Source organism: Nicotiana tabacum, unplaced genomic scaffold (genome assembly GCF_000715075.1).
Source record: "Nicotiana tabacum cultivar K326 unplaced genomic scaffold, ASM71507v2 Un00171, whole genome shotgun sequence".
NCBI lineage: Eukaryota > Viridiplantae > Streptophyta > Magnoliopsida > Solanales > Solanaceae > Nicotiana > Nicotiana tabacum.
In genome coordinates, this window is record NW_027438409.1 from 39,785 (window position 1) to 53,165 (window position 13,381).

The following is a 13,381-nucleotide window of genomic DNA, read 5'->3' on the forward strand; positions in this document are numbered from 1 at the left end:
AATTTTGACTCAAACAATATGCAATAATATACTAGCAATGTTTTGTCCCATAACAATTTCAAAAATCAGAATAAGAAACTAGTGAATATATATATATTTTGGATGAAAATGATAATAAAAAAAATGAAATCCACGAAAATTTGTTGGTTTTTTTCCTTGTGTTCAGGTGAAAAATGTTTTGTATTGTAATTTATTCTTGAAAGATATTTTAGCTTAAAAAGTTAACTTTATCGTTAAAAACAAAAGTGTTATTTTCAACTTTTTTGAAACGTCAAAATATACGTTAACCTTAAGATCTTATTCAAAAAATATCACTCCTAAAATCCTCATTCCTACACAGAAATATGTGATGTTCCATCACTTCGTTTGGAGGATTGTAATGTTGATGGGGACTGCACATAACGTACTTTAATGCTCGTTGCTGTAATGCCTTTCCTCTTGTCCTTTTTTTTTAATTATTTGGTGTCCGGAATTATTGATCCAATTAATAATATGTTTGGCCAAATGAGAAGTATTTTTTCTCACAAGTACTTTTTGTGTCTGTCTAATTAATTTGAAAAGCATTTCTGAGCAGCAATTAGAGGGTGTCTGTAAGTTTATAAGTTGGTCAAACTGACTTACAAATACCTTTTGGCTTATCTACGCGTTTGGTAAACACCCAACGTGCTTATAAGCTAAAAGCAGTCATAAGTCATAAGTTGGTCACACCAATTTATGACTTTTCAACTTATAAACACTTTTAGTTTGACCCAGGCTTTTATTAGTTTATTCTTAATAATATTTTTAATTCACAAAATAAATTTCCTAACTTTCTCTTCATTCCATATTGGTTGTTCATCCTTTTCATTACAAAGAAACTTTTTAATTCATAATTTTTTGTAAAGTTTTTAAGGATATTTTAATCATTTTAATAAAAGAACAGTTTATCACGTTTCTACTAAACACATCAATTGCTTATTAACAGTTTCAGCACATCTATCCAAACATGTAAATACTTATTTAAAAATCAGTTCCAGCACTTAAAAATACTTTTCAGCACTTCAAGCTTATTAGCTATTTACATTCAGCTAATCCAAATGGGCTCTTAGTATTTGGCCAAACTTTTAAAAACCGCTTCTAAATGTACTTTTCTCAAAAGTATTTTTCAAAAATATGTTTTTGGAGAGAAACTACTTTTTTCTGCTTCTCTAAAATTGCTTCTGCTCTTGTTCAAAATCACTTTTTTTTCTTCTAAAATCTTGGCCAAACATTTGAATTTGAAGAAACTTGGCCAAATAGATTGTAATGCTCATACTTATTATAGGAGATTAGTGCTCTAGCAAAGAAAAGTTCATTCCAAGAATTCCAATTCGAGATTTCTAAGGGTAGAGGAACTTTGATTATTATACCACACTTATTTTTTTCTTTGCTTTTCGACAGCCCTAATAAATCACCAGAAGCTCTGCCCTTTGCTTTGCCCCGTGCTATCTTCCTCCGATTACCCCCACCCAATAACAAATAGGGCGGAAAATGTTGCAATCAATTATCTTTCTTGTTATCGTCAAACAAAAGACTATCATAAACTTGCCGACAAGCTACCCTCACCTACCTGATAGTTTTTCGACAGGTTGATCTTCGAATTTTGGTAGCAAAAAAATTTTGTCTTCTCCTTTTGAATAATGAAGTTGACGTGGTGGTCGATTCTAAGTGAAATGTTGTTACTTATAGCATGTTTGGTCGTCCTTCTAAAATCAACTTATTTTGAAAAGTGTTTACAAGAAAGTATGGAGATCGAGAACAAGTATAGAAGGCTAGTAGGTAGTCGTAAGTGTATCCTTTTCTTACTTGTAGGATCAATAGTATTATCATATTTTTTTATATGTAAAATTATATTATTACCATTTATTTTTATATTTGCTTCAGTTTTTTGTTATTCTGTTATTGTTGGTATTGTTTCGTGTTACTGTTTTCTTTCATGGGTTATACACTATTGTTTTCTTTTCAACTAATGTGTTGACTATGCTTCACCTGAGCTGAGGGTCTATCAAAAACAACTTCTCTACCTTCACAAGGTGGGGATAAGGCTGGTAAACACTACCCTCCCAGTTTTCACTTGTTGTTGTTGCTTTTCTAAAAAGTACTTTTCAAAAAAAGTATTTTTGGCGTGAAGCAATTTGTGTTTGGCCACTCAATTTGAAAAAGCACTTTTGAGTAACAATTAGTGTTTGATCAATCTTTTAAAAAGTATTTTTGTGGAGAAGCTATATTTTTCTGTTTCTCAAAAATTGCTTTTGCTTCTACTTAAAAATATTATTTTTCCTTCTAAAAGTTTGGCCAAACGAGTTAACTCTAATATTAAAAAAAAATGCCAAAAAAATACTTGGCCAAACAGGCTATTAACCAAGTGTTATCACCAAAAAGTTAACAAAGAAAGTCTTAAAATTGCATACAACATAAGCTAATTATGTCTCCCATTTTCCCAACACATTATAATTTGAAACACTTTTTTTTATAATACAAAATAGTAATAATTTGGAACATTTTATTTAGTTTTGAGAATTACGCAGTCGTGATGTCTTTAAACCTCCATCTCACTCTTATTTCATGACATGTCTTTTAGAACAAAAAATTTCATCTCACGTGCTCAAGCAAAATATTTTCGGAAAATATTTTTTATCATACTAAATACACTTATTTAAGCAAAAAATATCGAACAAATTAAAATGCAATAGGAGGTATATTAAAAGTCCTCATTTCATACTTCTTTGACCAATCCTTTCTAATTCACGGTTTTTTCAAAGAACTTTTTTTTTTTTGTAATTTCTTACCTAAGGATTTAGAAAATATCAGATCGTTATCTAATTTAATGACATTCCTAACAAAACAAAAGGCACAGCTATTAATTTGCCCAAAATATGAATTAATTTCAACGTATACCCTACATATATATGATTGTCATGCCCATGATCAATGCTCTCTTATTTCTCTTTGTTTAACATCAATCATACTATTAGTCTGAATACCATAATTATCAAAAAAAAAAAATGAAGTTTGATCTTTATTATTTTTATAATGTTTTTTGAAGATTCTCCTACTCTAGTTCAAGAAAAATAGACTGAAAAAGACAAAAATTTACATGAGGTCAAATGAATGAACTGTAAGACTGAATTTTTAGCAGACAAACTGATGTATAATGCATAATTTATGGGTAAAAAAGTAGTATTTTATTATTGGCCCTTTGACTTGATTGGCTAATTCCAATCTCAATTCTCATGTTAGTTATTTAAACATTTATTAAGCATTTAGTTCCTATCCTCCAAGATGTTGGGCAAAATAGTCAAAACCTTCTTTTTTTCCTTCTTTTTTTAAATAATCATTCGATATCCAAAGCGTGACTAGATTAACTTGAACTCGCATTGTGTAAGGCTCGATAAAAGGGGAAACACTCTATACCATAATTTTTTTCATCTCAAAACTCGAACCGAGATCTCTGAATAAGAATGAAGAAATTTTATATGTCCCGCCACAATCTTTGAATTTTTCTTTTCCTTTTAAAGCAAAGGTCAAGCTCTCTGGAGGGTGTAAGTGTCTTATGTGTGTTATAAAGGATAGCAACTAAATAAAGAGTAGTTGAACAAAAATCTTAGAAAAACTTATAAAGAATGTAAATTGTCCTATTTCTTTAATATTTTTCTGAGAATCTCCACCGTAATACATATATAATTAATATGCATGCAGAGTAGTATGTTCAAAAATAGATTTAAATGACCTTCGCAACTAATTGCATCTATACCAAGTTTTTGGGTCACAATTTAACTTATATTCGTTTTATAAAAAAATTGCAAGCGTACCCACTTTTCGAGTAACTTCAGACATACGGGGCCTGAAGTAGCAAGAATTTATGCCTGAAGTTTGAACTTCAGAATTTTTTGTCTGAAGTGTGACCTTATCAAAGTAAAACTTCAGATATTTTCGTCTGAAGTTTGGCTTAACTTGCAAAAGCAATAAAAAAAAAAACTTTATTCATAGTGCAAACTGCATACAAATTAGTTTGAAGTTCTTCAGTTTGTAGTGCAAACGTCAGACAAAATCAGCTTGTTATATTTGAACTTCAGATAATTTTTCCTCGCATGATAGTTGCAAACTTCAGACAAAATTTAACTTGGTAATGTCTGAAGTTTGGCCCTGCAGTCCCAAACTTCAATTGATGCTTCTTCGAGTTTTGACAATAAACTCTTGTTTTATTATTTATGTACTTTGTGTTGGGGTGCAAACTTCAGACTAATTAGTCTGAAATTCTTCAGTTTATAGTGCAAACTTCAGACAAAATCAACTTATTATATTTGAACTTCAGATTATTTTTTCTGGCATAATAGTTGCAAACTTTAGACAAAATTTAACTTGGTAATGTCTGAAGTTTGTCCCTGCAGTCCCAAACTTCAGTTGATGCTTTTTCGAGTTTTGACAATAAACTCTTATTTTATTATTTACGTATTTTGTGTTGGGATGTATTAATATTTGAGAGGCAGTGGCGAGTCTTTCTTTCTTCTTGATTTGTCGCTTTGTCCAATTTCCAGAAATGATAACATGTGTAACTTACATGATAACATGTTTGAGAGAGAAAAGAAGAAGAAGAGGAAAAGAAGAGGAGGAAGAAATGAGCGCATAGGTCGCAGGATCTGAAGTTGTCAAAATTAGGGTATAGGTTAAATAATTTTAAAAATATGAGTATAGGTTAAATGGGGGCGACCAAATAGGGCGCCCCATACAATTTTTACTCTTTAGCGGGCAATGGGCAATAGTTATATGATTTGAAGTTGGAAGATTGTGGTTAATCCAATTTCGGATTTATTATTAACTAGCAGTAATTTTTATATATATTATAAATTTTGGAGCCTAAATATTTTTGGGGTCTAAAACAACCATTACAGTTGCTTCGCCTTCGCTTGAATTCGGTCCTCGTCGGGCCTCAATATGAGTACCAGATATTGTTCAAGAAATCGAAAAAAAAAGAAGATAACCCTTTGGTTCCAAACACTAACAACTTGTTTGGATGGTTATTCTCTTCGGTCCAGTTTAATTGATTTTCGACCATTTTTTTTTGTCCACAATATTTGATATTTTTAGATATCAAGAAAGAATTAACTTCCTTTTTTCAAAGTTGTTCTTGGAGTAAAGAGCATGAGTTGTTATATTTACAATGAACAAATTAAGGTTAATATGGTCAATTTCATTGTTAATTAATGCTAAAAGGTGAATTCTTTAATATGTGTGAAAAGAGCCAAAAAATCAATAAAAATGGACCGGAGGGAGTATTTATTGTATTCTATTGTCACTTTAAATACAATATTTTTTTGATTGTTACTTAAATTTTATTGTATGTATTGTTAAATTCGTTGTTACATAACGACGAAAAATGTCACTTTATGTAACGACCGATTTGGTGTGGTTGCGTCTTTACCTTACTTTTTTCTTTCATCTTGCCCATTTTCTGTTATTAAATAATCTCATTTTATCTTTTATTCTATTTTTTTATATAATAATTCTATCTCGTATCATACTTTTTTATTGTAATATTGTAAGTTTATTTTTCATAGCGAGTGAATTACATCATGAAACGACATCAAAATAATATAATATATTCAAATAATTATAATAAAATATAATATATTATGAAACCATACGTAACAATCGTCCACGTAATAGAATAAGTAACATGCCAAATAAAGACAACACCATAAGGATTTAAAAAATACACTAGCTTACATCCAACTCTAATCTCCGATAATAAAGGGAGTTAATTCATAATTTAATAGATTGCGAAATCTACCTTGTAATTAATTAACTAAGAAGTGTCTAATTTATTCAAACGCAGATTGATTAAATATTAAGTAAATAGGATTATTATATCAAGCTCTATTACTGAGTGTACACCTGTGTACTTGGTGGCCTAAATAAATCACTTTTTAAAATAAAAAGTATTAGTATTATTATTTACAAATTAAACTGCTTAGTCCACGTGTCCCAACAACTTAAGCCCTAAAGAAAACTTAGTTTCATTGGGATAATTTACTTGAATTCGTACTAAAATTTAATTATTATATCCAGGTTCATTTTGAGTGACACTAAAATTGAAAAAAGAGAACCTTTATTATTAAAAAAAAGATTATATAGTCAGTGAATAAATATTAAACCTTTTTGTTTGGTACATTTTAAATTTTTTAATGAATTTCTCCCAAATTTTATTTGTCATTTTCACAGCTTTTCTGTTGAAATATCTTGATTTGTCAATTCCTTCAACTTCAAATCTTCAATCAACCAAAACAAATTTTCCAAAATTAAAAACTTATGTATAGACAAAAGTGTCAATTTAATCATGAGTATATCCTCCAAATATCATCGAAATCAAAATTGATAAATTAACTACTCTTCCTACCTCATTTACATAGTACTATTATTATTTAAAGAATTAAATAAGTTTTTCTTCAATCACGATTTTTAGCTATACAAAATTGTGATTTATAATACTCACTCTAACTATGTAGAATTTATTATAAAAAGTTAAAATGGTTGTTAGTTTATATTGAAATTAAAAGGATTATTTTCTTTTTCTCACTCAATTGTGGTACTACCCACTAAATATATAAAACAAAACAAAAATACTGTTGACTTTTTTCCAGTAAGATTGAACCTTATAATTTGAATACACTAACTTTTATTGAGATAAAAGAGAATATTATTTGGCCGTTGTTTCAAATATGTAAAAAGAAAAGAACAAAAAAGAAATTTCTTTTTCAACTAACCTTGTTTTTCAGCTTCTTTCAAAAATAAAAAAATAAAAAATTCTTTTTCGGTCAATTTTTCCAGAAACATTTATGCAAAAACAGAGAGGAATTTTGGACAACATTTTCTCTTTTAACAAACGCCCCCTTAATTAATTGCATAAGATTATTAATATGACAAAAAGCAGATATAATAAATACTCATCATTTAGTGCTAAAAATAGAATATATCAAAAATAACAACCGAGATCTCTCTGTTGCTGAAGTTCTCATTGGCTCTGCACTTTTTTCCCACTCCCCCCACCCACCCCACAAAATCACCCCGGGTATACTTCTTCTTCTTCCTCCTACTGCCACCCCTTCACCATCACCATATCCATTTTCTAGATACCTTCTTTTTTGGCTAAAAAATTAAAAGCAAAAAAGGGAACTTTTTTCACCATAGCTTTTAGTGTACTCTGTTTGTTTGCTATTTGTCATCTTCTTGTCCCAATATTCTCTTATATGTAGTGGTGTATATCACTGTTATTCTTATCCCCTTCTCATGACTTAACATTTTTCTGTTTCTGTTGTTTCTTTTTAGCTCAATTTCAAGTGTTAGCTATAGTTCTATTACGTTTATGCATATGTATTTATGTTCTTGATTCTTACCTTTAGTGGGTCTCTTTTAGTTAACTTTTCAACTTTTCTAAAGTATCTTGAAATCTAGCCATATAAATATTATTTTTCTCTGGTTCAGTAGTAGAACTTTCTATATTGAAAATTTTGAGCTTGTGGGGTTTCTATTCATGATTTTATTTGTGAATTTAGAGGGTTGAGGTACCCCTCAAAAACTCTACTTTTTGTTTGAAAAAAGGTCTGCAAAAGCATTTCAATTTGAAGCTTTAGTTCTTGGATTCAGGATTTAAAGTTGGTAGGTGCCACTTAATTACATGCACATATTTTAAAATAATTTCTTTATATTTTCTATAATTTGGATCTGCCTATTGTTGCTTGTACTGAGCTGCATACATTATTATCTTGTTATTTTTCTTTAATTTTCTTTGCTTTTTCCTAATAATAGAGAAATCTTTTGGGTATTTGAAGGGAGAAATCTTTAATGGAGCAACATGGTCAATGAAGATTCATATAGCCGATCTCAATTTGCTTCCGCTTGAGGTAGTGGTTGTTGTTTTTCCTAATAAAGGAGAATTATTTTGGGTATTTGAAGGGAGAAACTAAGGAAATAGGAGAAAAGTATGGATCATAGAAGTCATCAGCAGCAACAGATGACTTCTGGCTTAACTCGATATCGATCCGCTCCGAGTTCTTATTTTTCCAGTCTTTTGAGTAGTAATAATCCTACTGCTGTTGTTAGTGGAGGTGGTAATTGTGGTTATGCAAGAGATGATTTTGATCAGTTGCTCAATTCTCGTGCTTCGAATACTGATGATGTAAAGCAAGTTTTCGATAGATTTGTGGCTAATATTGATCCCCAAGATTTGAATCCGAATAATGGCCTAATTGGTGATACTCAGCAAATTCAGCAAAATCACATGAGTAATATGAATGTTAGATCAGAGGGTGTAGCTCCTACGAAACAAGAACATGAGCAAAGCCAAGCGCGACAGAGTCAGAATTCGCAGTTTATTGCAGCAGTGAAACAAGAAACTCAGCAAAATAGTGATTATTCTTTGGCTTCACAAATGAATTATCAAACTCAAGCTCAACAAAATGACAATTCGGACCTTACGTCGGCCATGGATAATTTTGCCAGATTTTTGGGTGCGGCAGATTCAAATCGTTTGAACCAGACGAAAATGGATGGTGGATTTGGTGCTGGTAGTAGTAATTCAAATCTTACTCGTTATAACAGTTCGCCTGCTGGATTCTTTGCACAATTTGATATTGAAAATGGTATGCATTGTCTTGCTTCAACATTTTTGGTAGTGATTTTTATTATATATCATGACTAGTGGTATAAATTCAGATGAAGAAATGTTTTTAAATTTATGTGGAGATTCATTTTATAAGTTCATTTATTCGTCTAAATGTTTATTTTGAAATCTTGCATTGCGTGGACTGAGCCAAGACTCTATCTTTATTAAGCTATGCTTCTCAGCTGTAATTCAAATCTTCCTAGAAAATAAAGTTGCATGCATATGCATACTTATCATAGTTATTGAAGATAGCTAAATTAGTTTTAGAAGAGAAAAGAGGCGAGTCAACAATTTTTGCCACTAAATACTCATGAACTGTTTGGTACAGACTATTAGTTTGCTGAGATGTTCTTTTAACTATTATACTTTGGTAAGGGAAGAAAGAAAAAGTAGGTTTTCTGAGATTTTAAAAGTTCTTTCCACAAAGGGGGCAAAAGTAAGTAATGAATCTAAATAGAAGTTTGTGGTCATTTCCAATGTTTTGATCTGACATTAGAGTTTGAGTTTGTTACTAAAACTATTTCAGCAATTGACAGAATATGGTGCAATGAGAGGCATAGGGGGTTATGGAGCTGGTGGTAATGCTGCTGCCGAAGCATCATTTCCCACTCCAAACAGGTTTAGTAGTCAAACGGCTCTCCAATCCGGACAACCGCCTTCTTCGGGGCTATTAGCTCCAATCTCTGTATTTGGAGCTAAAAGCATAGAAGAGGGCCGAGCAGGCGATGAAAGTTTTGGTAAAGGCCATAAAAATGATGAGAGTTACATGACAGTTTTCCCCATGCCTTCTTGGGATGATTCACAAATGTTGACTGATGATTTCCTTCAAGTACCAGAAGATAATGAGGCCGAGCCGTTCTCCAATGTAAATGCATCTGATAATCAGGTACTTTCTTAATCACATTCGTCGTTCTTTTACCACCTGTTGAAATGAAACAGCTCGAAATATTGCGGATTCACATGGCCTACCTAGTTAGTTTGGGATTGAGTAGTGATAACAGTAATTATTATTGTTAACGTTGTTTTTACGCCTGATTAATCTCATGCATACATGGTTTTGATAATCAGAGTAGTGAAGGTCGAGCTCGCCCTCCCACTCTGTTGTCTCATCTAAGTTTGCCTCAAACCTCAGCGGAGTTATCCGCCATGGAGAAGCTCTTGCAAGATTCAGTACCTTGTAAAGTCAGAGCAAAAAGAGGTTGTGCCACTCATCCTCGTAGCATCGCTGAAAGGGTACATAACCTTTGGAGTTAAATCAAGTTGTTTTATCCTTCAAAGATAGGCTAAGCATTTAGTGATTTAATTGTAACAAATCTTAGGTAAGAAGAACGCGAATTAGCGACAGAATGAGGAAGCTGCAAGATCTTGTTCCCAATATGGACAAGGTAATCTTAACTTACAAATTGCCCAAAAATATGGTGCAGTCGAAATTTAGCTTCTCTTATTCTTTCTTTTTTCTTTTTTCGTTTCTTTGCAGCAAACAAACACAGCAGATATGTTGGACTTTGCAGCTGACTACATTAAAGAACTAGAGACACAAGTCAAGGTACATCCCAAAAAGGAATAACAATGAGCAATACCAAGGGATCCCTTCCATTCACATTTTCCACTTTAATTCAATGTGCAATGACTGCATTTTCTTGAATTATTTTCAGGCACTATCCGAAAGGCGTTCGAAGTGTACATGCTCGAATAAAATAGAAGATCACATTCAAAAATGATAAGGTAGGGCATTGTTGTGCACATTCTAGTGGGATAAAAAAGATTGACAATGGAAATAGCAAGCAGATAGGTAGATTCTCTTTTGGCACTTGAAAAAGAAGAGAATAGGCTGTCATTTTTTGGTGTGTAAAAAGATAGAAGCATATTCATCTGTTGTAACATAATAACCTAACTCTACATAAATTTCCATTGTCAAATTTTCTTGATCTGTTGTGTTTCTGTGAAAGGAATAGAATGATAGGACTTAATCAACCGCTTTTGTGGACTATTTTAGGTAAAAGGTTGTTAGATCTTTTTTGTTATGATGTGTAAGTAAGTGTGTTTCCATTCAGAAGTCCAATAACTCTTTTTAGATAAAAAGGAGGCACAACATCTTTAAACTTAGTAGACCCCTTTTGTTATCTTTGCAGTTTTTGTATACCTGACTAACGAACTGTCCATACTATGGCCGTTTGGATTGACTTAAAAAAAAATTGGCTTTTTTAAGTTAAGTGCTTAAAAGCACGCACTTTATAAGTGCTGGAACTTGTTTTATAAATAAGCAGTTAAGCGTTTGGATAAAAGTGCTGAAACTTAAAACAAGCTGATGAAGTGTTTGGTAAACAAGTGCTGGTAAACACTTTTTCTTGTTAAAATGACTGAAATATCCTTAAAGTTATTAACATTATAAAGAATATGATGACTATAATATTATATTTTCCGTTCATAGCTTCAAATTCATGGGTAACACGTAAATTGATTGAATGATTTGATTTTAGAATATAATTATACCAATTGAATGAATATTGTTTGCCTCACGTTAAGAACTTCAATAAATTGACAAATATTGTAGAATGGAGAAAAAAAAAATAGTATGTTGTAGGGTTTTAACTTGGGGGTAATTTCGGTTTTTAAGAAAAATTATAAGGGATAATAATGTAATATTCTTGGTCAAAGCAATATGGCTTTTAAGCCAATTTAGAAAAAGTTGGGTTTTCCAGTTAAAAACTGCTTAAAAGCTAATTTGACCAGCTTTTAAGCCCATCCAAACAGGCTCTCTATCTGTTCCGTTTTATACGACACTATTACTATTCGAGTTCTCTAAACATTTTAAAGATATTTTTATTTGTAATTTTTTATATATATAATAGTAAGCCATATTAATGATTAGGTGGCTAATAAGTAGTGTCTCCATGCTATTTCATTAAATGTTCAAAGGAAATTTGAAGTTTTGAGAAGTATTCAGAAGGGGTTGCTACATGTAGTTAATGTTAGTGGGCGTTTGGACATAAGAATTGTAAAATTCCAAAAAAGGGTGAAAATTTTTCAAGTGAAAATGATATTTGAAATTTAGAGTTGTGTTTGGACATGAATATAATTTTGGGTTATTTTTGAAGTTTTGTGAGTGAAAAATTTGAAAAATAGTTTTTTGGAGTTTTTCAAACTTTCGAAAATTTTCAAAATGTATCTTCAAGTGAAAATTGAAAATTTTATGAACAAACGCTAATTTTAAAATAAAATAAAAATTGAAAAAAGGAAAAAAATTCTTATGTCCAATCGGGCTCTTAGTAATTGCCTAGAGTATGCAAATATTTGAAGTATTAATTGTGGTGTCTCCTTTCTTTTCTAAGAAAGTGACATGTTCCTAAAATCTGTTTTCAAATTAATTCAGCTTATATTGCAGAAGGTGAGAAGCTTTTACCAATCAGTGTAGTCTTATTGATCCGTTAATTCTAACAAGTTACTTTTCATCCTTTTCAAATTAAGAACTTGGTTGATTTAGTTTTGAATATATAAAAGAAGAGCCGGACCCAAGATTCGACAGTTACGGGACACCGCTACATTCAATATAAATTTATTACTGCTCATAAAAATTGGTACGAGGACCTATGTTAATATCTGACTATTTCTTGAAAAAATTAGCAAGTATATATAAAATTTTTGCCGAAATTTTCGGATGCCGGTGACTTCTGTGCCTACGATGTAGGTCTGCCTCCGTATAAAAAGTATATATAAGAATCAAGAAATTTAATGTTGGACTTCACTTTAAAAAGGATATTAGTTTGGGGCTATGGTATACAATTAGACATTCTTAGCTTCACCAACTGTGTCGAGTAATAGTTAATGAAGTGTATTTCATGGGATCTCATGTTCAAATTCTAGCAGAGGTAAAAATACTAGGTGATTTCTTCTCATATATCAAAATTTTGACAGACAAAATTATCTGATCCCTATGTTGATGGGAAATAGTAGATATCGTGCGAAACTCAGTGAACCGGGGTGGCCGTAATTTTTACTTTGTTAGATCCAATATTAGAATATGGTGGAAGTGGTCCAAAGTAGTTAGAAAGTGAGAGCCATGTCATGGATGATCTCATCCTCCAACCATTTTTAACCTCAAAAAAGAACTGGACAGCAATTTCCTAGTTTCTACTATTTCAGGGGCTTGGTTAGTTAGCACAAAACCAGAATGACCATCTTTATACATTTTGTGATGTGGGTTGGGACTAAGGGCAGGGGGCAATATTTTGTGTGGGGACCTACTTTACCTTTTCAGGCCCCTACTCCTTTTAAGATAGAGAGAACTTGATGCTGGTATTTTCTCAACCATAGAAAAGCAAAGGTATATGTGGCAATTATCACCACCACCAACAACTAACAGTGAGTGTAATCCACAAGTGAGCTCCGTGAAGGGTTCCGGTAGATCCTTAGCTCAGGAAGGGAAAGGGGAGGGGCAATAACAAGTAAACCGATCTGACAACCGAAGCGAAAATATAAAACTAACAATAGATAATGCAATCAGAAAATCGAAACAAAAGACAACAAGTAGTAACAGAAGTCTAGAGATACGAAAAAACACGAAAACACCAAGTGGTGTATTAAAGTTACTGTTACAAATAAGGATAACACTCGATTACCTAACCTTTAACCTTTATTCTCAACATTCATCCCTTCCTATCCATGGTCATGTTTTTAGATTTGTGGCAATTATCAGATTAT

At 31.7% G+C, this 13,381-nt stretch overlaps 1 protein-coding gene across 3 annotated transcripts; it reads left to right on the top strand.

Moving 5' to 3' along the window:
• Window positions 1-6,982: 6,982 nt before the first annotated feature.
• On the top strand, window positions 6,983-10,608 carry LOC107760028 (uncharacterized). 3 transcript variants are annotated; one of them, XM_016578059.2, is made up of 7 exons: window positions 6,983-7,087; window positions 7,848-8,657; window positions 9,217-9,566; window positions 9,749-9,913; window positions 10,000-10,065; window positions 10,158-10,226; window positions 10,336-10,608. In XM_016578059.2, exons 2-7 carry the CDS (start codon window positions 8,000-8,002, stop codon window positions 10,399-10,401), a joined length of 1,374 nt encoding a protein of 457 aa, XP_016433545.1. In that variant the 5' UTR covers window positions 6,983-7,087; window positions 7,848-7,999; the 3' UTR covers window positions 10,402-10,608. The 3 variants fall into 3 exon arrangements, with proteins under 3 accessions (XP_016433545.1, XP_075104926.1, XP_016433537.1); XM_075248825.1 differs by having other exon boundaries at window positions 7,024-7,674; window positions 7,825-8,657; XM_016578051.2 differs by lacking the exon at window positions 6,983-7,087 and adding an exon at window positions 7,128-7,674.
• The last annotated feature ends 2,773 nt before the right edge of the window (window positions 10,609-13,381 follow it).

Bases quoted from the DNA above. Each gene is read 5' to 3' on its own strand.
- LOC107760028 (XM_016578059.2), top strand. From the start codon at position 8,000: ATGGATCATAGAAGTCATCAGCAGCAACAGATGACTTCTGGCTTAACT. The intron at 8,658-9,216 runs GTATGCATTGTC...AGCAATTGACAG, and splicing joins ACAATTTGATATTGAAAATG to AATATGGTGCAATGAGAGGC. The intron at 9,567-9,748 runs GTACTTTCTTAA...TTTGATAATCAG, and splicing joins TAAATGCATCTGATAATCAG to AGTAGTGAAGGTCGAGCTCG.